This window comes from Acipenser ruthenus, chromosome 1 (assembly GCF_902713425.1).
Source record: "Acipenser ruthenus chromosome 1, fAciRut3.2 maternal haplotype, whole genome shotgun sequence".
Lineage (NCBI taxonomy): Eukaryota > Metazoa > Chordata > Actinopteri > Acipenseriformes > Acipenseridae > Acipenser > Acipenser ruthenus.
This window is the reverse complement of record NC_081189.1, coordinates 110,174,795-110,201,769: the sequence shown is the minus strand read 5'-3', so window position 1 is coordinate 110,201,769 and position 26,975 is coordinate 110,174,795. Positions and strand designations below refer to the sequence as shown.

General features: G+C 41.5%; 1 protein-coding gene across 9 annotated transcripts in view; it reads right to left on the bottom strand.

Annotated features, from left to right (window-relative positions):
- Window positions 1-26,975, bottom strand: part of LOC117421393 (dynactin subunit 1-like) — a 102,821-nt gene that overhangs the window by 3,001 nt on the left and 72,845 nt on the right. For 6 of the 9 annotated variants that reach the window (XM_034035757.3, XM_034035751.3, XM_034035754.3 and 3 more), the window contains 18 exons: window positions 25,911-26,102; window positions 24,896-25,012; window positions 24,036-24,188; window positions 23,533-23,693; window positions 22,754-22,922; window positions 20,505-20,573; window positions 19,355-19,417; window positions 18,697-18,846; window positions 17,105-17,266; window positions 15,941-16,072; window positions 11,984-12,112; window positions 10,567-10,709; window positions 10,120-10,286; window positions 9,752-9,766; window positions 6,941-7,074; window positions 6,230-6,416; window positions 5,278-5,351; window positions 781-870 (listed from right to left, as the gene is read on the bottom strand). In XM_034035757.3, coding sequence (XP_033891648.3) covers window positions 781-870; window positions 5,278-5,351; window positions 6,230-6,416; window positions 6,941-7,074; window positions 9,752-9,766; window positions 10,120-10,286; window positions 10,567-10,709; window positions 11,984-12,112; window positions 15,941-16,072; window positions 17,105-17,266; window positions 18,697-18,846; window positions 19,355-19,417; window positions 20,505-20,573; window positions 22,754-22,922; window positions 23,533-23,693; window positions 24,036-24,188; window positions 24,896-25,012; window positions 25,911-26,102 — 2,307 coding nt within the window. Of the gene's footprint in view, window positions 1-780; window positions 871-5,277; window positions 5,352-6,229; window positions 6,484-6,940; window positions 7,075-9,751; window positions 9,767-10,119; window positions 10,287-10,566; window positions 10,710-11,983; window positions 12,113-15,940; window positions 16,073-17,104; window positions 17,267-18,696; window positions 18,847-19,354; window positions 19,418-20,504; window positions 20,574-22,753; window positions 22,923-23,532; window positions 23,694-24,035; window positions 24,189-24,895; window positions 25,013-25,910; window positions 26,103-26,975 lie in introns of those variants that run through there. The other 3 variants (XM_034035752.3, XM_034035759.3, XM_034035760.3) reach the window with 2 other exon arrangements.

Genomic DNA, 26,975 nt, shown 5'->3' with positions numbered 1-26,975 from the left:
TCAGATCATGCACAATTGTGCACATACATAACTAGTTTTAGTACAGACAGGAAAAAAAAAATAAAAGGTTTTCTTGGTGATACTTTGGATTGGCTAAATATGTATATATTTCCCCACATATGGTCAAGCACCAATGAATCTAATTAATCTATAACCTGTTAAATCGGTACAGAAGGTTCTGCCAAATGCTTTGGTTGCGACAACCATTTCAAATCTGTCTGGAAGTTGAAACGTGAATTAAAAAGGTAAACATGAACTTGTCACCATCCTTCCTTTATTTAAATTGTAAATGCCACAAAAAATTGTCAAATATAGCACTTTGTATTACAATATAAAATATATACTTTGTATTTGGGCTGTTTGAGTAGTATATGGGTGATTTTGTTACAGCTGAAATGACATTACTGGATAAAGGCAGCCTACCAAATGAAATACCCCAGAGTCTAACGTTCAGAGGAGACTGACCCATTCTACATTTCAAGAGACACAGTTAAAATATTTAGATATTCACCATAGATGTTATATTGAATGCCATATAAATCCAATAAACATTTTGTTTGGCATGAGCATCTGATGTTTAGCCAGAACATTATATCCTAACTGTAGTTTTTCTTGAACGAATGTCAACTTCTGAAATGTGAACTATAAAAAGACACCACCCTTTATCAAAGCTGTCTATGAATTCCAACTACAGACTTTCTATAAACATGTACAATTGTCAGCTGTCAGGGAGCACATCTCAAAAGCATTGCGTGGTCTGGTTGCCCCTGCAGGTCTTACCTTGACGAAGGAGGAGGAGGGAAATGTGGCGAAGTCTGAGGGCACTCGGGCGCCGCGGCGCTGTGATACCACATGCTCGGACACTTCATCCTGGCACAGCGGGAAAGGGGGGAAATCATAGTTAGCGACAGGGAGAAGAGAGGGCGTTTTGAAGCTTTGATTTGATCCATATTGAAATATTTAGCATTTCCAGTGTGGACAAATAAAATGACTTCCAGTCCTGTGTTTTGTCGATGTACAACACAGATAACCACAGGTAAAGGCAGTCCTGACTATCTGCTATCCATTTGGACAGCCTGTGTTTAGACAAGGCTTGACCATGAGACTTCGCCCCATGTACCTGATGTAAAAAAAACGTGAACACATCACCCCCCCATCTTGCCGAGCTGCACTGGCTACCTGTAAAGTTCAGGATTATTTTCAAAACTCTCCTGCTCACCTACAATGCCCATCATCACACAGGTCCAGAGTACCTCCTCAACCTGATGACCTGCTATGTCCCTCCCCGCAAGCTGAGATCCTCTGACTCTGGCCTGCTTGTTATCCCCAAGCAAAAGTGCACCACACTCGGAGAACGATCGTTTAGCTTCATGGCTCTGACTCTTTGGAACTCTCTCCCAGCTTTGGTGCGTGATGCTCCCACCGTCACTCACTTTAAATCAACTCTCAGGACCCACTTGTTCTCTCTTGCTTTCCATGCTCTTTAAGCCTGGTATCTGCTATTAGCTGCTGTGTTATGCATTATGCATTTTTCACTGTATTTAATGTATTATGCATTGTTTTTTACTGTATATCATGTATTATGCCTTTCTCTGTATTTAAAGTATTATGGATTTTATTGTTGTTATTGCATCTTGTAAAGCACTTTGTGATGGTGGTCCACTATGGTGCTATATAAAACAAAGATTGGCTGATTGCAGACAAAAGCCTCCAACTTTTTGTCCTGTCAACGTAGTACGCCAGGGCCCACACTGGGCAGAGCGTATGGAGCTGTGGCTCCCTGTCAGGCTGGAAAGGAGGTGGATGGAAAGCCTCCAATTCCACAGACTGGTTGACATGAAATGCAGAGATAGTCTTCTGCAAAAATTAAGCAGGCTTTCGCAACTGAAAATCGGAAAGACGCCGCACTTGCACCTGTACTGGGAACGTGTGGACGTGGCTCTGGCATTTTGCAGGGTGTCAATAACCCTATTAGACAGACCCAGACGGCTCAAATGCAGCCATTCAGGGTCCAGACCCAGAGCTGCAGGCTTGATGGGTCGGATGCCATAAGGTCCCTTGTGTCTGACTGAGAAGGTCATGGCGCTTGGGCAGTCTCCACAGCTGGCCGCTCAGGAGCTGCATCAGGGTTGATGCACCTTGGCCCGGTCCTGCATGATTTTCTCCAGACACAGCAGGAGAGGTGGGAAGGCATGTAACTGTTGCTTCAGCCACTGGTGTGCCAAGGCATCTACCGCCAGCGGCTCCCCGCCTCCTATTATGAAGAACCAGAGGGGACAGTGGGTCAATTCCAGGGAGGCAAAGAAATCTATCTCTGCTTTCCCAAACCTCTCCCAAATGTGGCTCACTACCTCGGGGTGAAGCCTCTACTCTTAGGTGCAGGGAACTCTCCTTGAGAGGAGGTCCGCTGCCCAGTTTGTCACCCCGGGTAGTGAGAGGAGGTTCTCGTGTGCCCAGAGATAAAGCTTGCAGGCCACGAGATGGAGACTGGGCGACCTGAGGCCGCCCTGGTAGTTGATGTAATCCACCACTGTTGTGTTGTCTGTATGGACAAGCACATGTCTCCCTCGAACTTCCTGCAAAAAATGCAAACTGCCTGCAGCTCCAAAACATTTATGTGGAGACCATGCCATTCCACAAAGCACCCCAGCCCAGGCTGGACACGTCCGTGGTGACAAACTCCCTTTTGGTGACACTGTCCAGCGGTACGCCGAGGTGTAGATGGACAGGCTTTAGGCAGTGGTGAGACACTGTCAATAGGTGGCCATGGTTCAATGCGAGCTGAAAAACCTGCTGTTGAACCAGGCTTGCAGAGGGCACATGCACACGAGACCCAAAGGGAGGGTCTGAGAAGCTGCTGCCATTAAGCCCAGAAGTTTCTGGAACGTCACCACCGTGAGCATTCTGTTGAGCTGAAAGAGCTCTAAACAGGCAGCTATTCTCTGCACTGCCATCTGACAGCGTGGACAGCATGGACCTAGAGTCCAAGCACACCCCCAGATAGTAGGCTGTCCGAGAAGGTGGCCAGTGACAAATTCTGTGTGGGCTTCTGTATGTGCTGGAGACTGGGCATAAATGAGCCAGTCGTCCAGATAAGTACTCTACTCTACTCTTACTCTACTTGAGTACTCTGATGCCTTTGAGTCTCAGTGGGGCCAGGATAGCTTCCATGCACTTTGAAAAGTCATTGGGAGTTAGAGAGAGGCCAAATGGCAAGATGTGGAACTCCCTGAAAGGCAAACCGCATGCGCTTCCTGTGCACTGGTTTTATGGGGATGTGGAAATAGCCGTCTTTGAGTCCATCGTGAACCAGTCACCGGTCTGATTAAATGCAACAGCTGTTGCATCGTCAACATTCTGAACCACCTTCAGCTCCGATACAGGTTGACCTGTCTGAGGTCGAGGATCGGTCTGAGGCCACCATCCCACTTGGGCACTAGGAAGTACCTGGAGTAGAACCCTTCCTCTAACTGAAGAGGCGCCATCATGCGAAAAGCTCTCTTCTTCCTTGGGGGAGGAGAAGGAAAAGCAGAGGAGCATGAGGAAGACCATGAAGATTGCTTTCTGCGTGGGCTACTTTTCTGGGTGCTTCGTCTGCTCTTCCTTAGCAGAGCCATGGAGTGAGGACTCAGCCACCCCTCTACCAGAGGATGATGGGGAAGAGTGCTGTGCAGGAGTGAGGGATGCAGGGCGCTCTGTAGGGCTGCCGGAGACGTTTCTTCAGAGAAATGTGCACAAAACTCACAGAAACTGCGTTTCACCAGAGCCTCCTTTGTGTGCTCAGGCCCCAGGCAGGAAGAGCATGTACCATGCTTGTCCTCAACAGGCAGACTGGCCTTGCATGTGTCACAGGAATAAAACCCAGGCAGTATGCAAGTAGCAATGCAATGTACACCAACTCTGTACAAGTGCTGCCTAAGTCTACTTAAAGACAGCAAAGGGGCTGTTCAAGACCCGAACAAGACCAGCTTGTTACCGGACCAGGGATGTAAGCCCTGGTCGGAACCGGAATGGTACCAGTTCAGGGACTTTCGCACCGGTTCAGTATGGTACAGTAACCTTGGTCCCGGTTCGGTATGGTATGGGGTCGGGAACGAAGCGGTGATGCAAGCAGTCACCAAAACGTCAGTCAATCCGAAGCGCGTATCTCGGTCCAGCACAGCGCTGCTGAGCCCAGCTGTGCACCTATTTCTGTCCAAAAAACAACACCACAGAAAAAACAACAAGGGAAAAATATTTATCCACAGAAAACAGTAATAACACGAGTACATAAATAAAGGTCTCGTTTATTTAACAATTGTACATGTTTATTTAACCAAGCAGCCTGTGAGGAGAGCACAAGTTGCTTGATCCCTGGGAAGGGGCGACTCAAGCCACCGGCTTCACATGGAGCAAAAGGCCGCTGTGGGATGGAACAAACAACAGGCGGTAGTGCACAATATATGCGTAATTAAAAAAAAAACAAAAAAACTTGCAGCATAAATGATGTAATACACAATAATTAGCGCAAATTATAGTGTTATAAGCAACAACTATTTATCTGATACCAGGCTCCACCTATCATGTCTTGAAAGGAAAAACGGCGCAGAGATCTGTTCACGCAGTCCTTTATACCCTCGGGGGCGGGCATGACTGCGTCACAGGCTTGGCGGAGCAGCTTTGGTATAGAATAGTCAGGTTTCGGGGTGTTTAGGAGGTAAACACCCATGCGGTAATAATTACATTTCGTACTTGAAAGGGAACCAGTTAATTTCACATCAAAGTGCCTTTGATTTCCTTGGGGAGGGCAGGTGTACCAAGAATACTTGGAAAGAGAATTGTTTTGTGCAAATTCTAGTACAAGATCAAGATGTTCTGGATTCCCACCAAACAAAACTACAAGTGAATGGGGCCTTTTTTTGTTTGTTAAATATGCTACATTTTACTGTTCTGACGTAACAACATAAAACTAAAGCATTTTAATTGAAGCATGTCAGATTATTACTTTTTTGTGTTCTGATGACTTTACATAATGTATTGTATCGTATGACACTTCCACATCCAAAAGCACTACATAGCTACTAATAGTCCACTAAATGGTTCATGAGTGATTTATATGTAATCATTTATATAGTATGATTACATATCCCCCCCTCCCCTTGTTCCACCCATCAATATTTCATTTAAATTTGCCTTTTTTAAAAGTCCTTTATCATGTTCTCTACGACCTCAACGTCGTGATACACATCGTATTATGGCCTCGATGTATTGTTTCAACCCTCGTTATGCCCCAGTTACCTTCAGTCTGTCCAGTGTGTCACTCAAACTCTTGAGACGAGCAGTCTGCTCCATGAGCTGTGCAGTAGGGCTCACTAGAATTGAGAAGAAATAAGAGTTAATATTGTAATGGGGGTGCGAGATATCTTCAATAAACCTTGTACATAATGTAAGACAGCAGGGAGAGGGTCTGGTTCCTCCCTGCATCAGGCACTTTGTTTAATTATTTTTGTTAATTGTTTTATTGGTTTGTTTAATTATCACCTGCACCGGGCAATTATTGAAAATTAGAGCCAGGTGCAGGATATAACAGGGAAGCAGTCAGTCTGCTCGAGGCTGCTGTGTGAAGAGCCCGACTGTATGTCGTTTACTGTGATAAGGTATACGGTGCAAAAATTAAACCTGTGTTTAGTTTATGTGTTTTTGTTTAAAAAGTGTTGGTATGTTTTGTAGGTCAGGTAAACAGCTTAGCTGTCCTGCATGTTAGTCAGGGATCTGCAAAAGTGTATAGTTAGTGCTCATTAGAGCTAGGCGTTTATTTTGTTTTTGTTTTGTTTATTTAAAATAGCGTGTCAGCGCTGGAAAAATCAATTTCTGTGTCCAGGGTCTGTTTTTAAAGGGGCAACGAACCGTGAGTGGTACAGGCTTGTTTACAATAATTACTGCAACTGGAATCATTTTACATTTTCTATTTGCAGCTATGAAAAGAGCAGGTTTGATTATTACCCCCATGTGGAGAGAAGCTAAGAAAATATATATATTTATTATGGATGCGAGTCTTTCCCCACAAAAACACCACATGTTTTGAGATTTCTGGATTCAAATAATTTGAACATATTACATTATTTATAAAGGAACTACAAATCTTGCACTCACAAAAAAAAACCTAAAGCAAGACTATGTTTGCATCCTTGTTTTTGTTTAGTTTACAGACAGCACAGGCACACCAGCATGTGTCACGAGCAAGCCTGACCTGGTGTTTTTCCGGTGATGTCCACCACTTTCATGTTGGCGCTCATCTGCAGCAGCGTCTCCAGCAGCTGGCTGGTCTTGCGGTACAGGGGGTTGGACTGCAGGTCTGTGTTCACTCCCTCCTTCAAAGGCAGTTTGGAAACACGCAGAGGCGGCAGGGCTGCCAGCTGAGCGTTCATCTTCTCAGCCTGCCAGCGAGGGAAACCGTTAGTACAGGACTGAGGGGCTTGAACACTGAGTGTTCATCTTCTCAGCCTGCCAGCGAGGGAAACCGTTAGTACAGGACGGAGGGACTTGAACCTCAAACCTTAATCATTTTAATCCTCTTTTTAAAATGGCACTGGGACTGAATCAGTCCTCATACTGTAGGTAGTGCTGTCTTTGAAACAGGTTTTGTAGAATTCACTTAGCTTTGAAATTAAACAGGTATATTTTAACTGAAGACTATGATAACACTTACCAACACGATACACTGCTGAGTCTTAAGCCGATAGTGTGTGAAAGCATTTCAAGGTCTTTACTAAACATGCAGATTGACTGTATGCTAGTAGTAGTGTCACTCGCTGAGGTTCCAGATATTGTGCCATTTTTGTTTGTATTGTCTCTCTACCTTTGTGATGTTGTGGGTGGTATGAAACACATAACGTACACAACCAGTAGTTAAATGGGATGGCTGACATCCTTAAACTTTGCTTGGGTTTTTCACACACACCTTGAGCCGGTTGTTCTCGTTCTTGAGGTATTTGATGCCGAGTCGCTGAGCATCAATCTGCTGAAGCAGCAGAGGAGAGTCGATCACCTGGACTGTGCCAGAGCCACCGCCCATTGACTGCATACTGCCGACCCCTGAAAGTCACACACACAGAGGTCAGGACAGCTCAGGACTCGAACAGCAGGCTCAAACAGTCATGCATGTCACTTGTTTCACCATGCAACTTAGTATTAGAATGCTGTACTTTTATTGTCTCACACACAATATTTGTAGAAGAGATTGTTCCATCTCGTTTCCAGAGTGAAGTCTTACAGGTGTAAGAGTATAGATAGATATAGAGTGGAAGAGAGGCTCAATGGCTGAGCCAATGACTTGCTTCATACAATCATTTAGCCATCTTTAACTTGAAACCCTCAACATACAGTAGATAAAAATAAAACTAGTTTAAGTTGGCAAACATTTTGCAACTGTCTTAGATGTTTGATCTTAATAACCATTAAGGCTCAATTCCCTCTCCTACAAGATAAAACCAAACCATGCACATATTGCACACACAGTATACTTATCTCTTACCAAACACAAAAAAGAACTTGGCATCCAATAATTATAAAAATTAAATAATAAATCATATCATTCTGAGCATTCCTGTCTGCAGTCCTGGGTCACAGGAATAATCTAATGTACTACATATCCAAGCAGTGACAGATTCAGAAACATGAAGCAGACAGATGGTAGCACAAGTACAATAAGTAGCTGGTGACAAATAGGGTTGTCACGATACCAGAATTTTGAACTTCGATACGATACCAGTTCAGTTTCACGATACCTCTTCAATACCACGGCAAAAAAAAAAAAAAATCTTAACACGCAAAATAAGAGAACATTCCTTTAATAAACGTAAACAATCTTGACTCTAAGTCAAACGGTGCAGGTGCAGTAAACGTAATTTGCATATTATCACTTAAGGATTTGTTTTTGTGTATGACTATGATTGACTGGCCCTTTAATAGTTCTGCTTGTTTTTGGTAGTGAAATAAAGAGGATGAAGTAAAACTACAAAGTGGATGAATATGAGATTTTTATTAAGTGATTCAGGTGAGTGCTCTGTACATTACTGACGGAGAAAAGTTCTCAAAGTTTTTATTGTTATTATATTTGTGCTTATAACTGGGACTACAGGGGTTTCAGGTGAGTACCATATGTAGAATAAATCAGCACAAACTGGGGGTTCAGAAAATAAAAATCCATTGTTTGATTTGATACCCAATAAATTTAGTAAAGAAACATAGGGCAGCAGTGTGGAGTAGTGATTAGGGCTCTGGACTCCTGATTGGAGGGTCGTGGGTTCAGTCCCAGGTGGGAGACACTGCTGCTGTACCCTTGAGCAAGGTACTTTACCTAGATTGCGCCAGTAAAAAAACCCAACTGTATGAACAGGTAATTGTATATAAAAAATAACGATAACTTGTAACAATTGTAAGTCGCTCTGGATAAGGGTGCCTGCTAAGAAATAAATAACAATAAACAAAAAACTAACGAATGTCAGGATGAAAATAAAATACGCTTTTTAGAAAAAAAGAACATTTGTTGTCAAATATTTTTTTCAGTGCTCTGAGTTGAAAAAATGTATTTTACAATCAAACTTCAAGGTCTTGGGAACATGTCTAAAATGAAAGAATTAAAATTGGAACACCAGAAAAAAAAGTTACAGCCATTTATAACAAAACTATAGAAAACGCAAGAAATGCAAAATAATATATAAAAGAAGAACATTATCAAAAACAAGGGAAATGCAATCTTGTTTTATTTTGTTTGGCAATGTTTTCTTTGCTATCCTGCGCGTCTGCTCCATCCAGTGCTCTCTCACACAGCGTGAAGCAGTCAGGTCAGATTCTCACCGACGTAGATGTCCATATTTGGTATAATTAGAAAGCCACAGTCCGCCCCTTTCCAAGAGTGACAGCCATATGCGCCTATGATATACCGCTCTTGTGTATTACGTCTTAGAAGGCCGAGCCCGGGGGCGACCGCAATAAAGCTAGACTAACCTCAGAGAGAAATCTGTGAAGTGTGTTTGATACATTAACAGATAACTAGAGTCGTTATTTGTAACATTAATGTGAACGCAGACAAATACTATCTATCACTCCAACGTAGAGCACCGTACGCATTAGTGCTAAATTAGCTAGCTTGCTTTCTTAATTTCACATTTCCCCATCGCTTTCTTGAGGACATGTATTTTTAACATATATGTGATACATTCATTCAATAATCTATGCTGTCGCTAACCTGTCCGAATTATTTGAAGAGGTCAGCGTGCCTATCCGCCAAATGCTTCGCTAAATGTGAGGTGTTGCCTCCTTTTGTTTGTACCGTCTTAAAGCACCGTTTGCATATGGGCTTGGATGGATCTTTGCTTTGCCCTGCTCATTCGCTTCATAAACGAAATATTTCCAAACAGCACTCCTGCTGTTCTCTTTTTCTAAGAGCGCGGGCCGCTGGGCTTGTGTGCCTTCCATCTTAACCTTTTACTCCTGAATCCTGGCTGTCTCGTCGTCGTTGTTTCCACCTGGAGTGTATGGTGTCCCTGCGCGGACATAAAGGGAAGCTTTTTTTTTTTAGTACGACTCCGTCTTTTACATGAAGGACGCAAACACACAATTTTCATTATACAAGTACAGAGTGCTCCGATACTTTCTGTTTTTCGGTACTACCGAATGCATAATTAATGAAGCTCAGAACCGTTTTTGAAATTTGGTATCGCGATAGTATCAAAGTATCGGTATTTTTGACAACCCTAGTGACAAATACCTTTCTGCTGTTCCTCTGCAGAAAAGAGAATGTGTAGCAAGGCATGAAGGACAGAGAAAATAGGAAAAACATTAGAAGACTGAAGCGGAAATTAGTTGGAAAACCAGATGTTAGCAATGCAGGGTTAGGCTGAAAATACATGTTTAAGGAAGTTTAAAATAGAATTACCATAACTAAGGAAATATCCTGACTGTGTCTATTGATTTCAGTTCTGGGTTCACACAGGTCTGTAGACCGAACTGTCCTGGTGTATTAATTTTTGCAAACAGTACAGTATCACTACTTGCAAAGTTCAACACTCATAACAAATCAAACCAGCATTAACTGTCTAATCTACAGATGAATTTAGGTGTCCCTGCTGGACTCACCCGTTGCAACACCAGTGACGATGGAAGCGATCCCCGAGGCAGGCGGCCTTTGCAGACCATCGATGGTCATTTTGGATTGGTTGTTCAGACGCTGCTTCAGTTCTGCCTTCTCCGACTCGAGCTGGTCGATGTCAGCCTGGAGAGCATCCATCGTCTCCTCAAACTCCCTGGGAAGGGAAAATATCAGGTCAGGAGACCGGGACACTGCAGCCTTAAAACCTTAAAGCCTTAAAGCCTACGAGACCTTAAAACTGCTCTATCCTTTATACTGAATTTAATAGGGTTGATTAACTAAAACATGTGTCTACTGGACCAAGAAGTCTTATTTAAATTACCCACGTAACAGTAAACAGATTGTAACAAAACAAAACCTGTTAGGTGATTTATCTAGTAAACAGGCCAGCCTCAATGCAGACCACTCTCCATGGCCCTCTGACCCACACTCACTTCTCTTTCTTCTTGAGCAGCGCCTGGGTTTCGTCCAGCTTGGTCTGGATCTTCTCCACCCTCTCGTCTGCGTCCTTTGAGGAGCTGTCCAGCTTCTTCTCCAGGAGACTCAAGCGAACACTGGCTTCGCTCAGCTCCTCACCCTGGGGGACAAAAACAGGGAAGGTCCCTTAACTTTAACTCCATGATCCATCGTTTCCATTAACTTAATCTCTATGATCCATCACTCCCTTAACTTCAACTCCATGATCCATCACTCCCTTAACTTCAACTCCATGATCCATCATTCTTTGAAGTGATCGCCCCCCAAATTTGTTGGTGACGGAAATCGTGAATTTGAATAAAGTCTGTGAAATCTTGGAAATGGATGTAAAAACACATTTGATTAGGCGCATCCTTTATTTCCTTTAAAAAACGTAGTGTGTCATGCGCTGAAAATACAAAACTGTGTATGCACGCAGCATTTACGTGTATCTATGTAGGTCAGCGAATGAGATAGCTGAGCGAGCAAGCATGTAAATGGGTGACAGCTAAAATACAAAAAAATTGTGAGAGCTGCTTTCTGTAACAAAAGGTTTACCGAATTACAGAGGTTCTTTACAACATGCTGTTTCAGAATCATGGAAAACTGTAAATCCTGGTTTTGCAGATGAATGTGATATGTGAGGCGCAGACAGCTATAAAAGCTGTGCAGCTTCACTATTTGCTGTACGGGACACATCGTGTCGCAGCCCTTTTGACCGCGCAAAGTGGTCGCAGATGTTGTTCATACTTTAAATACAGACTGCATTCAAGAAATGGGATAAATTCACATTTAAGTAGATGTGCCGAGTTTTAAAAAAAATCAGAAGCAACATCATTGGTACATCCGTCCTCTCAACCAACAGAGAACCCAAAACTGAGAATTTCAAATATCAATTAGAGAGATGCGGGTATGAGGCAGCGAGAGATATTTTAGGTATTTTAGAATGACAGGTGAATGGGTTGACGATCTGTTAAGACTGTACGCCTTTCCAAAAAAGACACACATCACAAGATTGTAGATGATGTAATTCCGACTTGTCGTACAGGGTCGGAGACCCTCAACTGTAACCTAAAATTATGTCTGAAGTATGTACTGTAAGTTTTGTACTCTAAAGTAACATTTAAACTTATTAGTAGTCAAAAGCAATAGTCTTTATATTATTGGATCTGGTGTACTATTTAAAAGCTCTTGTGTATGTTAATGTAGCTAAAACTACATTATTTGCTGACCTTTACGTGAATTTTTTTTTTTTGCCGCACCTCATCCGTGAAAATGAATTGCAACCAAGAAGTTACAAGCAAGCTCCTTGTCAACCCCATGCACAAAAATACATTCCCTCGGAGAGCGAGGCTGTATTGCACACACAGTATATGCAGGGGGGCTTGTCCTCACCTTGATTTTGAGGGACTTCTTAAGCTCCTTGATGACTGTCTCTCTGTCCTCCAGTTTGAGCCCCAGCCCTTCTGCATCAGTGATCTCCGCTCTCAGTGCTGCTGCTCTCAGCTCCACCGGAGGAGTTGGCTGTGAAAGATACAAATACAGTAGGCTGAGTGACACTATAGTGACACTACAGTGACCAGACTGGAAGGGGCGGTGTGATCCATATGCCCCTTAACTTATACAATGCTTATAGATATATACAGCTATGGGAAAAAGTTTTGCATCACCTAGAATATTAGGATTGCGACAAAAAAACAACCTATATTTACATAATTTTGATATTTTATTTAACATTATGTAAATCATAGAAACTACAAAATATCACAGAAGTCTATCGAAATCCATAATACTAGCACAGTATTTCATGTTGGATTTCAAAATGCCACATCAGTTTTTTGTTGAGTACATGGAAAACTACAAAGCAGTATGCGATTTTAAACAGAACATTATTCAGCAGGCTTCATTTATGACTTTATGAAGCAAATTTTGTTGATTCTATTGGGTGATGCAAAACATTAGGCCATAGCTGTAGAAGAGAACAATGAATGCTTGATCTCCTGACCTAGACCATCTAAATCTGTGAAAGTGGCCAATAATCATGGAAATGGATGGGTGGAAGTGGCCAATAATCATTTTGGCTGAAACTCCTGATGCAAAACCAATCGTTCGGCTCTGGGGTTGTGTACATGCTCTCAGATCAATTCCGAGCCATTTTGGACCACATTCAGAAGCAAATTCAGAAATTACTTGTCATTTTACTAGATGGACCAACCTGATAAATCACACTACGCTAGTTAACAATAGAACCGCCACGGTAGTCATTTTGATGGTTTTCACTTTTAAAATTTAAATTACTCTGCGTGTGTTAAAGATCCACGGTAGTCTGTTCTTGACTTTTCCTAGTATTAAATACCCTGACGAAGTTTGAAAGTCAGAATCGCAAAAATAAAAAAGTTATAAGCACTTCTACCTAGAACCACCAAAAGTAGTCAGTCATTTTGATGGCTTGTTACAATACATGCTTTTACTGTCAATATAACCTACAATACGATATTTTTTATATGTATACAAGCCAGTTTGTTATCTTAACCTCTGCTGAGTTTACAGCAGTATGTATTTAAATAAAATATTGCTCTTAAAGTCTAGATATGTGTTATCCAAATATCTATTGTAATCCTATCAATTCCTTGGAGAACTGCCGTCTGGCTGTCTACGTGAGCATATATAGTCTGCTGTCTTATAATATTACTATTATAATAATTTTTCGAGAAATCTTGATATTTTTGCATTTTGATTTGAGAGCAACTACAGATATATCTGCCTTGGCATCAGCAATTTGGAATGATTTAATTGAAAACAGCATTGCCTGTTTCAAGCTAAACGTAAAACATTACATGGACAAGCAGCTATTTCCGACAAAAGCACGGTGTCACTGGACAAACAAACCTGTCAAATTTGGGATCAAGTTTTGGCTGGCAGCGGACCCTACCCCTACCTGTGCAAAGAAGAAACTCACCCAGCTGGTCAGAGACTGAGTGACAATGTGGCTGATGTAACCGTGCTTAGGAAAAGGGATGAATGTTACCAATGACATTTTTTTTTATTTCACCAGTTAGCAAAACAGATGAAGAAAAAAACAAAAAAACAACCTGGTTGGAACAGTAAAGAAAGCGAGAAGAGCGTTTCCACCATCGGCGCAAAACAGTACTCTGTGAAAGCAATCACCGGTGTCCAGTTGCTGTATTTTACAATGTACTGGACATGGCAGCTATCAATTCCTCAGTTTTGTACAATGAATGCACCAGGGAAAATATAATCTTATGATGGAAGCCACTGAGCTTTGGCAGAAACATTTCGATCAGAAAAATGCAAAGCGGCAGGGAAACGCAGCTCAACATCAAGTGACACACGCAACAGAAAACAATGCCAGGTAACTAAATGCAGTAAAAATAAAACTTCTGATATCTATGCCCAGTGTGAAAGAGCAGTATGTGGTAAATGCACATGACAAGTTGATAAGCGTTACATCTGTGTGGATTGTGCTAATATGGGGGCTACTTTGAAGTATGTTTCCCTGAATGCGCATTCCCGTTACACAATGTGAACGGAGTTATTTTCTTTTTTATAAATAATTATTTCGATTTTACAATTCTGTATGTAGGCCTACATATAACCAGTTTACAGCTGGTTACACAATATTTTCTTTTGAAATGTTTATTTTATTATAGTTTTTCATTTTCTGAAGTCATGCTATGCACTAATGTGAAAAAAGCCTTATGTTATTTTTGTAAATAATTACTTTGTTTTTCCAATTTTGTATGTACATATAGCAGTTTATACCTGTTTACACAATATCTTCTTTTGAAATGTTTATTTTAATACAGTTTTTCATTTTTTACGTCGTGCATTATATGCGCTAATTTAAAAAATAAAGCCTTTTATGTTTATTTTTTCATTTAAATATTGTGTTTCTGCTATGCAAATGTTAGCTATGATGTTCATAAATACAACTTTTGAGTTGTATCTGACAGAGCTTAACAGCAGGGGATGTGCTGTCTGACTCCACGTCCTCAGACAGGAACGCCAGCTCCTGTTCACCCGCCTCCTCACCGGCGGCGATGAACAGTATGTCCTCCTGTGGCTAATCTGTGCTCGTAGCCCTCTGGGACCCAAAGGCGGGAAAAACACAATGAGAAAAAAAGTATTTCCCTCATACAAAATACAGTAACAACAATTACATTTTTTATACAAACCGTCTCATAATTTTGGCCGAAGCCAAAACGAGAATAAAGTAACTCCAACCGGAGCTTTTGCAGCCTTGTCTGCATTGCGTGCTGTGGCATACGTGTAGTGAGAGCAGCTGCTGGGCTCAGCAGTGCTGTACAGGACCAAGAGGCTACTTTGGTTGTGGTTGCTTTACCACAGTATCTTGATGCCGTTTTGATGACAGCTCTGCATCACCATTACGAGGGCTGTTAGCTCATTCTAATAAGAAGGCTTCCCTCAGTCTCATGTGAGTGCTGACAGTGATTTTTCCAGTAGCTTGCACTGGTGGGCATCCCTGTGCAGTGCTACCCGCAGTAACTGCGAATTGGTGGACCTGTACCGTATCGGTACCAATCCGCTCCATTCCCGACCCTGGTACCATACCGTACCGTGACCGAGGTTCCCGCACTGACCCGGTGCTAAAGTCACCAAAGTATTTCACTGACCTTTCTGAACAACAAAAAATAAATGTAAAAACAAAGTTTTAAACAACAAATAGTACGCGTTTCTCACATTCTCTCACACCTTCACCCCATCTCTTTCTTTCTCTCTCTCCAGTTCAAAACTAATCGATCGCCACTTTACAGTTCAGGCATAACTAATCAGGGCTGGCATGACTGTTTACAGATAAGCAAACAGATAAGTTTACGTTTCACTGCCCGGTGGAGCCTTTTCGTCTTTGTGGTATCGGCATCATTCTCAAGAACAGCATTTTGTTTTGACACCCGACCGTGAATGTTATTGTTTATATTTTTAGAAACACAAACTTGGCAAAACAAAACATGCTGCTGTTGTCCTCATCAGAAGTCGTGTTTCTGCAGCATTATTCACAGTGTAAGCCATTTACTGCATATTGGAAGTGCGAGTGCGGCTGAGATGTAAATAGCAGCGCTCCTGTGTCATAAACTGGCCGCATTTTGACAGATGGAGCTTGCTGATCTAAAAATAGTTCTATTTTTCGATTAGTGATGGAGCTTCGAACGTCTGCAGTTTGCACACACTGAGTTGACACCAGACCAGCCCCGTGTTTGTTTGCATTTCTACACTAATCATAAGAATGGACATGGAAGAGGCCATTTTGACAGAATTCCATCTATAGATGGAACTTTTACCCATGAAGCAATGGGGACGCCCAGCCCTTACCCTGTCCTGAGGCCTGTCGGCGTCGTACTCCCCTTCCTGCATGGCCGTTGCCATCTTGTTCATGGTGGCAATGACGATGCTGCAGGACTGGCGCATGCAGTCGTAGGGGCTGACACCCTGGGCACCGTAGATCTGGGGGACAAAACGCACAAAAAAACGAATGGAGGTATTAACCCTTTACTCCCCAGGGTATGTTCCCACAACTTATTTTGTATAGCGCATGAAAGGCGCTATACAAAATAAATGTGATTGATTGATATTTAATGCCTATTATCTCAAAGTCAAATATGCTGGACACTGGGCAGCAAAGGTTTAAAACAACTTATTTATGTTTAGTTTAACTTTCTCTCAAAAACATGCAGACCATTTTCAACGCCTTTCACTCCAAAAAGAATGACCCGAAGTTACAAAACTAAAAATAAAATAATTACCCATGGAGGAATTTACAGTTCTATATTAAAAGATTTGAAAATGAGCCACAATATAAAGAACTCTAGGATTACCTTTTTTTAAAAAGGTAGGACTGGGGTTTTTAGTTTAACAAAGACAATCTCCTTTTCATTTTAAATGTCAATCATAGTGACCTAGAGGACACAGCTTAGAAAACAGGGTATGTTCCCACAACTTATTTTGTATAGCGCATGAAAGGCGCTATACAAAATAAATGTGATTGATTGATATTTAATGCCTATTATCTCAAAGTCAAATATGCTGGACACTGGGCAGCAAAGGTTTAAAACAACTTATTTATGTTTAGTTTAACTTTCTCTCAAAAACATGCAGATCATTTTCAACGCCTTTCACTCCAAAAAGAATGACCCGAAGTTACAAAACTAAAAATAAAATAATTACCCATGGAGGAATTTACAGTTCTATATTAAAAGATTTGAAAATGAGCCACAATATAAAGAACTCTAGGATTACCTTTTTTTAAAAAGGTAGGACTGGGGTTTTTAGTTTAACAAAGACAATCTCCTTTTCATTTTAAATGTCAATCATAGTGACCTAGAGGACACAGCTTAGAAAACAAATTATAATAAATAAAATACTTGTATGGGGCCCGACATTTCCAATTGTGCTGTCAACCCGAATGGTCAGTTCTACTCGTCTAGTTCCCCGGAAAGAAGCTACTCCTCCCTGAAGGTGGTTGGAGTGAATCCCTACCTGTTCCCCTACTTTGAAGGCAATGTCTTCCAGTTTGAGTGCAGACAGACCCTCCTGCTCAGTGAGGGGGGCGATCATCTGAGCCCCGGCTGCCGCTACCTCCTGCAGCACAGCCACCACCCAAGTCAGGTGCTTGCGACAGTCCATCAGGTTTTCCGACACCTGCACACAAGCAGCTCCAGGGGATTAGACGGCAGCTCCTGGCACCTGCCCTGTTTATAGGCACACTCTAACTGGATTCAAGATACCTACTTGAGGAGTGGATTCCCAAATCCTCTCTTGATATTCTGCATGTAACCACTTTCTGAGCAGGAGTTAGTTTGGGTTTTTAATCAGATTCTAGTGCGCAAGTTTAGGAGGCACTGGTTCCAAACCCGATTGAGTTTGGCAGGTAAACTCTGCACGTTTGTTTTTGTGTTCAAAAGAACCAAGTACAAAAAGATTGACTCATGATGAATGTAAATGAAGACTGCCTTTTCTCTTTAACCTTGTACCTGTACTTGGCAGTTCTATGACATGTTATACATAAATTTGATTAGTTTTTGACCTGCTGCAACGTGCAGTGAAAAAAACCCCAGCAGGCATCACTTTATTTTTAAGCCATACTTACACTCAAACACTACAGATGTTCATACAATCATACTGTTTAGTTTGAAACCATGCCATGGAGGCAAATGTTCCACATTATACAAAATCTGCTGATTTAGCATCTTCTCTTTTCCCTTGTATTGCCTTTGCTAAAGCATGTGGGTCCAATTGCAAAAGTAGTTTCTGGCAGTGCAGACCATGTATGATTTTAACATTAGGGACATGTATTGTTTTGTTACACCAATATTATGCCAATTTCTCTTTATTCAATTATGCTTGTGATACCAATAACATAAAACGTATGGCAATATGTGGTGACAACTGGAGAGCCAAGATATTTTATTAACTAATTTTAAATAATAATAAAAAAGAATCACAGCCACACAACAGGTCAAGGGGGTGACAATGCAAAAGAACAAGATCAATACAACATTTGGAGATTAGGAGACAGCTGCAGGGAAAAAAAAGTCTGTTCTTGATATGAGCTTTGAAGAAAAAAACTCCTTTTGGAGTATATAACCAGAAAGTGAGCTGTAATGTTGCGGTGCTGCAAAACTGCTCTCAACCATGCAGCGCCCTCTGCTGCCTAAAGTCTGATCTGGACTGGCAGTGTTTTAGAAAATATACTGGTGTAGCCCAGATAATTGAGTTGGGAAGTTCATGACCAACAGTATAAGAACCGGGTTTCCCGGATACGAACAGTAATCATTTTCTGTAATCTCATGCCAATAACAACCAAGGTGTTTTTAATTTAATCTAGTGTTGTTTTGTAACCCATGTCAAGTCCATTACACTCACATTAGATGTACATTTCCACTTAATATAAAGTGGCCTTATTGTTCTAACTTATTTCCCTTCCTCAGATACAGCAGCTTCCCAGCAGTAAAGGACTGAGGTTGCTACTGAAGTGTAGCAGGTGTTGAAGAGGTATTCAAGCCACCCTGTCCTCATGAACTACGGAGGCAGTGATCATACAGCCCCCCCCACCCCCTCCACCCCCTCACCGGCGGTCCGAAGGTGAGTGCCGCTGGGATCCCAGGCACGTCTGTCCCAGGCATGCGACGGCGGATCTTCTTACAGAACTGCCGGATATCACTGCAGGACGTCTCCAAGTCCTTCAGGAGGACGGCAAGATCTGCAGCTTCCTGTCCCATCTGTAGAGGACAGTGCAGAAGAGAGATGTTAGATCTCATTGGCTAGCAAGTGTTCTAACCTGTGCAGATATGTTACCATACCAGCACAGCGTGGCACTTGTAGAACAACTGATTCCACTGACAACCAATGTATTTGTGTACAAGCACAATAACACATACCACGTGTTTAAATATGATATGCCGAACACCCAAAGTCCATGCGGATATTCTAAGATATTTGAACACCCTATCGTGATATTGCTTTCTTATTTACTCACAGATTATCTTACAGCAGATCTAGAAGCACAGGTATTGCAGTGAATGGTAACTTTAATATTAAAACACTGTTCACCATAATCTTGGACAAGTCTGATTAAGTTCTCAAAAACAAATACAAATATATATTTTTAATAAGTATTAGTTTACTCAGGTGTTCTGTTCATTGACATACTTCAGAAATATTTTTAACTAGGGGATTGTGGATTAATTTCTTCTCATTGTGAATAGTAAAACAGATCTGAACACTTACGTGAAGGAACACCCGAAGTCTGCCAACCTCCACCCCCATGCAATCCAAGGCACTCTGGGTAAACTACGATGGTAAAACAAACAAAAAGTCAGTTTCTGAATATACATTAGAATTACACATATCCAGTTTGAGGAAAAGGAGATGAAGTACAACCTCAGAGTTACGAACACCAACCGGTCAACTGAACACCCCACTTCTAACTGGAAGCATGTAAATTACTCAACCAAGCCTACACTGCAACCAGAATCCAGGTAAAAAAAAAAACAAAGCCTTTCAATTGAAAGAAAACATTACAAACAGCTTTAAAAACTTGACAGCGGCATCAGACTCCGCAATGGGAATACAGTATCGGGAAATTATCAGTGATATTAAAAAGAGCCAAGAGAAAAATACAACAGTTTACAAAGGAGGCGAAAGACAGCAGAGCAGTAAAAACAGATGCATCGTATGCAAAGCTGAAGATGATGAGATTGTGATAAAGCACTCCATACGCGGCGTGCTGGTCGTGGAGCAGCAGAACAACTGTACCAACAAGTACAACTGTACACACAGAGGTGAGGCAGATTTAAAAGCAAGTACGTGCAATTGTACCAGGAACATTTTAACTTTTTAAACAAAAGGGGTCTTCCCCCCCCCCCAGTTACAATTTTTAAATTTAGCATTTTCCCCACGTATACACGATTTTAAAACCTTTCAAACCAGAACAATACAAGCATTGCATTACTGTGCTGTATCACTGTATTATTCACCAGATTAAGGCTGTAGATAGCAGGTGTACACATTTATTAAAACCATTGAAAACTATATTTTTTCATTTTTTACGGACGTTTCAGACTTACAAACAATTTCCATTCCCAAGGTGTTTGTAACTGAGATCTACTGTAACACCAAACTGTTCAATTGTGGTTGAAAAAGTAACACAAACAAAACCGATGCAAGTGGTTTGCAAGTTTGAAAGTATCAATCAATGCTAGTATTGTAGCAACTGGTTTAGTTGTTTTCAATCCCCAAATGGAGCAAGACCCAAACAATTAAAACAAACGGCAAAGAAACATTAGCTAAGGTGGGTTCAATGGTTTTGCTAGTGGGATTGATTGTTGAACAGTGAATGCTGAGCACTGAAAAGACACCATTGAAAACCTGTACTTACTTTGATGTGGTCAGCAAGCTGCATGGTGCAGTCCTCAGGTTGTTCTGTGAGGTGGATACTGTACAAGTGCTGCAAGAAAGACAAGCAGCAATTCAAAAATCCATTTCGGACCCTCACACACGTAATCATTTGAAAGCTTTAACGTGCTGGGCAGTGTTCTGTATGGCAGTGTTTCCCAAAGTTTTGGATTGGCGACCCAAATGAACACAGGAATAATGACGAACCAAAATGAATCACTATTCGGTATTTTAACTGAAATACTTGTTAGACAATCAAAAAGCTATGTTTAATTTATTTGTAACTACACTATACACGCATTAAGGCACTGATAGTTTTGCAGGTTGCTGCAGACATGAATTTGCAGGAGAGCCCCCATGGGGATTGATGGACTATGTGGGTGCATTGAAATAATGGGTGGTGGGATGGGAATGCATGCCTGTGACTGGGGGAGCGCGCACGACGGCACAACATGCAAGCCTGGCAGAGGGAGGGGCTGGGTGAAGAGTGTGAGTTTTGGAGCTGTGGGAGAACCTGCTGCTGTTTTTTTTTTTTTATTACCGAGTCAGAGACGCAGAGACTGTTAGCTTTGTGTGTTACCTGACTGTTTAGTAAACCCTTTTATGTATCCTGTGTTTGTTATTGTTTATTGCATTTCAGTGGCAGCTCGTGACTTTTGACAGGTGAGGCACAAATCACAAAATAGTTATTACCATCCCCCATTCAATGGTTAACGTACTAGAAGTAAATTTACTTTGTTCAGCTGATTGCATATATGCCTCCGCTGCATTCAAATAAGAGACCGCAGTCGCTATGTAAAACATTAGCAGGGCTCCCGAGTGGTGCATCCAGTAAAGAACTGGGCAAATTACATTTAATAGAAAAAAGTGTAAGGTACTGCCATGCAGGCAATAAAAATGTGCATTATAAATATCATATTGGAGATACTGAAATTGTAGAAGGACTCAATGAAAAAGACCTAGGAGTTTATGTTGACTCAGAAATGTCTTCATCTAGACAATATGGGGAAGCTATAAAAAAAAAAAAAGACCAACAAGATGCTCGGATATATTGTGAAAAGTGTTGAATTTAAATCAAGGGAAGTAATGTTAAAACTTTACAATGCATTAGTAAGACCACATCTAGAATATTGTGTTCAGTTCTTGTCACTTCGCTACAAAAAGGACATTGCTGTTCTAGAAAGAGTGCAAAGAAGAGCAACCAGAATTATTCCGGGTTTAGAAGGCACGTCAGCAGACAGGCTAAAATAATTGAATCTATTCAGTCTTGAACAAAGACGACTACATGTTGATCTGAATCATGCATTCAAAATTCTAAAAGGTATTGACAATGTCGACCCAGGGGACTTTATTGACCTGAAAAAAGAAACAAGGACCAGGGGTCACAAGTGGAGATTAGATAAAGGGGCATCCTTCAAGAAGCTGCTTGATGAGATTCTGGGATCATAAGAACATAAGAAAGTTTACAAACGAGAGGAGGCCATTCGGCCCACCTTGCTCGTTTGGTTGTTAGTAGCTTATTGATACTAGAATCTCATCAAGCAGCTTCTTGAAGGATCCCAGGGTGTCAACTTCAACAACATTACTGGGGAGTTGGTTCCAGACCCTCACAATTCTCTGTGTAAAAAAGTGCCTCCTATTTTCTGTTCTGAATGCCCCTTTATCTAATCACCATTTGTGACCCCTGGTCCTTGTTTCTTTTTTCAGATAGAAAAAGTCCCCTGGGTCGACATTGTCTATACCTTTTAGGATTTTGAATGTTTGAATCAGATCACGCGTAGTCTTCTTTGTTCAAGACTGAATAGATTCAATAAGCTACTAACAACCAAACGAGCAAGATGGGCTGAATGGCCTCCTCTCATTTGTAAACTTTCTTATGTTCTTACTGTTTTCAAAATCCTAAGTAACCGCACGTAAAATGTCACCTTTGGTATTTCTTTGGTTCATATTTAAAGCAGAAGACTGGTGATAAAACAATACATTGTTTACATAATTACTGCTAATGACTTGCATGCAAACTATATTTATTTTAAATAAGCATATGAAGTTGTATAGTGAAAGTAAATATTAACAGTTTGCACTGAGCGTCATATGTTTTAGATTGTTTGGCAACCCATCAGAAACCTTGCCGCACGTGACCCCCACTTTGGGAAACGTTGCTGTACGGTACCTGGTAGTATTTAATTCATCACTTGAAAACTTTAACGTGCCGGGCAGTGTTCTGTAGGGTACCTGGTAGTATTTAATAGCCTTGGTAAGGGGCTCCACATTGACGGTCTCGTCCAGCTGGTCCTTGTGGAGGAGATCGATCAGGAAGTCCAGGGAGCGCTCATGGACACTCATCTCTGGATACAGTGTGCCAATCTTCTTATAAACCTCCACACTGCACTGGTTCAGAGCTCTATAGGAGACACAAGGGAATCGTGGATAAAGACCAGAGTCACAAGTAGAAGGAAACTCTTGCAAACAACTGCAAGCTTATTTTATAAATACTGCATATTTACCCTGGGGGTCAGAATTATGGTGTCATTAACCTTGAAAGAGAATGATTGGGTCATTTACTGCCCATTTTACCCTCACTCAGACACTTTACTTACTAAATATCTTGGTATCCCTGAATTGATAATTGTCTCCTTTTAAAATATGTGCAAAAGATTTAAACTAAAAACTATCCCACACATGCAGTGGTACCGCAAACATGATCAATTTACTACCAATGTAGAACGATTGTGCACCAATTGTTCTTAATTTTACCCCAAAAACATTTCTGCAAGACTGGCATATAATTCAATGATCTGCACTAAGAATCCATTTAAACATTAAAGGACAGTTTGAATTTGTGTTCATCAGAGTCTGGGATACCAGCTACCAGCCAGCAATTCAGACAATCATAGAACTCTGGGTCTAGCTTTGTCCTGTGTTAGATCTTCTGCATTACCAGCTCTCACAATTAGGCGGGGCTCCTAAATACAGGAAGTGAAGTCATGAAAGACTCGAGCAGAGACACATACTGTTCGTATTTGTGCAGGGTAGCCTGGAGCAGGCTGAGCGAGTACACCAGTCCAGCAGCGAAGCTCAGCTGCTCTCCCACTGCTCCCCTCAGGCCTGTCTTTGCCATGCAGTCCTCATTCAGGTCAAACTTCTCCTGGGCTTGCTTGCTGATCAGCTCAGCCTAAAACACAAGGCAGAAAAGCATGTGATCAGCATGAGGCATGCCAGAGCCATGCTCATCTGGGCTACAGCATGGAAAAGTACGTGCGTTACCCTGTTAAGTCATCAACATTTTTTGTGTTGACGGATTATCCTGCTATTTTTCTGATACTGATGACTTGCATCACATTTTCATGAAATGGTGTCCCACCCTGTCAGACCAGCAATACAGAAAACTTGATGGGCTTCATGGTTCAAGCCATTTTGTTACCATGCTTTTTTATTTTATTGTCTTATGTTAGAGCAATCCTGTATTCTCCCATCTGCTCTTCAGTGTCTGGGATATAGCGCATTAATCATTCACCTTGCAGATGAGCCGAGGGATGAGCAGCAGCACCAGGATGCAGTCGTGGTCGCCCCCGTGGCGCAGGAAGGAGTCCGGCATGAAGGAGGTGAGTAGAGACACCTGTCGGTTTGCCTGGCTCACCTCCATCTTCCGCAGCTCCATTTCAATTGCCTGGAAAAGAACAAAACAAACAAAATCCGCCATTAGATTACTGGAAACCATCTTGTTTGAAGTCAAGAAATTAATTCCAGTGAAACTTACTTTATATGGATTACCGTCATTTTACAGGTCTCACTTTTTTAGGGTAAACATCTATTTGATTACTTTAAAAAAAAAAAATGGTAGCTACTAATGAAGTTTACCCATTACTTCATCCAGATGATCTAAAGAAATATTTTTGTTTATATAATGCATATCTTTTGTATAGGTAACGGTTAGATATACACAATTATAGTAATTTATATTAGGTAGGATTTACTGGAATTATTTTAGCTCTATGACCTTAAAGTTGCAGTAAACAAATAACAACATGCTAGAATTCATCTAAAAAAAAAAAATCAAATAGATTAAATCATATATTTTCTGTGTCAAATGCAATGGCAATTCAACAAGCATGCTTCAAGACTTTCCTGGGGGAACCATCCTCTAAAGGGAAGAGAGATTGCAATTATTGCGAAATATTTTAGCCAATGCAATCATAAGTTTTGATTTAAAAATGCTAAATCCCCCCTGCTTTTTCATTCATGTCAAGTGTAGATTTTTTCTGTAAAACAAACTGAATAAAAACCCAGGGACACTTGAAATGCATGAACAGTGGGTACTGTGTGAAAAGGACAGGAGAGGACTGGATGAAATGAATATGTATTGAATGTGCTCACCTTAGCGTAGGCCTTGGTCTCTGCAAACTTGATCTTGAAGTCGAACATCTCTGCGGGAGGCTGCTGCTGCTGTTCTGCTGTGGCCTCCTGTTGACTCATCAGCTCCCGGTTCACCTCCTAAACACAAGAGGGCGACAATGAGAGGCAGGTAACACAAACACATAGCATCTCCATACGAAGAAAAAAAAAAATTCATTCATCTCTCTACCACTAGATGGCAGCATGTCATTTGAATCCTTTGATTATTATTACTTGTTATTTGTTTATTTAGCAGACGCCTTTATCCAAGGCGACTCACAGAGATTAGGGTGTGTGAACTGTGCATCAGCTGCAGATTCACTTACAACAACGTCTCACCCGAAAAACAGCACAAGGAGGTTAGGTGACTTGCTCAAGGTCACATAGTGAGTCAGTGAGTGAGCTGGGATTTGAACCGGGGACCTCCTGTTTACAAGCCCTTTCTTTAACCAGTGGACAACACAGCACCCTATTGATGAATGCATGACTGAAAAGGTTTTTTTTTCTTTCTGAATGACCTTTTATTTTAAAATGTATTCATTTATTCTAATAATCTTTTTCACAAGTTCATTTTTTCTTTCAGTAAATCTGTAGAATTGTCATGGTTCAATACAACCATGAATACTTAATTAACAATATAATTGATTAACTAAAAATGTTTTACACCCAAAAAGCCTTCGACCGCGTATATATTTTTACCTTACATTCTGGTTTCTCCCTATATCCCTCTGTCCTCTCCCTTTTTATAAAGCCATGCTGTAAGCCGTGAAAATCATTTAAGTAAATGTATTCCTCTCTCTCTATCTATAAACAGCCTACAGTAAATACAAAAAGGATTCATGTTTGGTGTTCAAAGTGTCATAAGAACTGTTGTCATATATGGTACTGTACCAGAATATGAAAACAAAAAGTTACAGCAAGCGACTAAAATGTTTCAGCTCGTACTTGCTGCTCTTCCATTCTCTGCCCCTGTGTGTTTGTGTCTCGCTCTCCTCACCTGCAGGTGAGCGGTCAGCTCCCGGTACTTCTTGATGGTCTGCTGGTAGTCAGCGACGGTCTCCTGCGCAGCCTCCACCCTCTTCTCAGCCTCTCTGACACGTGCACTGCCCAGGTCCAGCTGCTCCCGCAGCTCCAGCTCTGTTTCCCGTGCATTCTCCTGCAGCTCATCGTTCATCTCGTTGATGGCCTCCTGCGGGTGTGGCATATTAGTCGCATGAACACACTCATATAAACACACACTCCATCAGGTAGTGTAAATAATAAAATACCCCCTTTCCAACTCCCAGCTCTGTCACGCAAAATGACAGTTTCAGAATGACATTTGTTTCCAATATTTGCATCCTTAATTTGTAATTTTTAACACTTACCTCATGAGTATTTATAAAGACCTGAAACATGAATACAATATATTAAAAGCTGTGACGCAGTCACAGCCCATCCGAGGGTATAAAATGACAGAGCTCACAGACCTCAGCGTCATTTTTCCTTCAAGCCTGGTTACATTTCTATTTTAGGGATCCTGGGTTATAATAACCTAACTTTCCCTTTCATGTACAAAATGTAACCATTACCGAATGGGTCAGTATACCCAAGCCGCTGCAAGGGAATGATTGCGGAACGACCGGAATGCTACATGGCTAAGCCGAAGCTGCCTTGTGCATTACCATACGGAACCCCAGTAACAAGTAGTTAGGGTTAAACAACTGAGGGAGAAACTCACCTCTATGCCTGTGTTGTAAATGTCGACTGAGAAGCCGCCCTTAACACTCTAGTTCCAAAACTAGGGTTTTGAGGACCCAAGACCTAAGTCTGTAGAACCTACTAAAGGTATGGGGAGCAGCCCACACCACTGCATTGCAAATGTCCTTGACAGATGCACCCTGGAATAAAGCCCATGAAGTTGCCATGCCCCTGGAGGAATGGGCAGTGAGCTTTTCTGGAGGGGGCAAGTTTGCCAGCTCATATGCAGTCCTGACTGTCTGTTATCTATTTGGACAGCCTCTGCTTAGACAGGGCTTGACCATGGGACGTTTGTCCATTCTGTCAACGTAGTATGCATGGG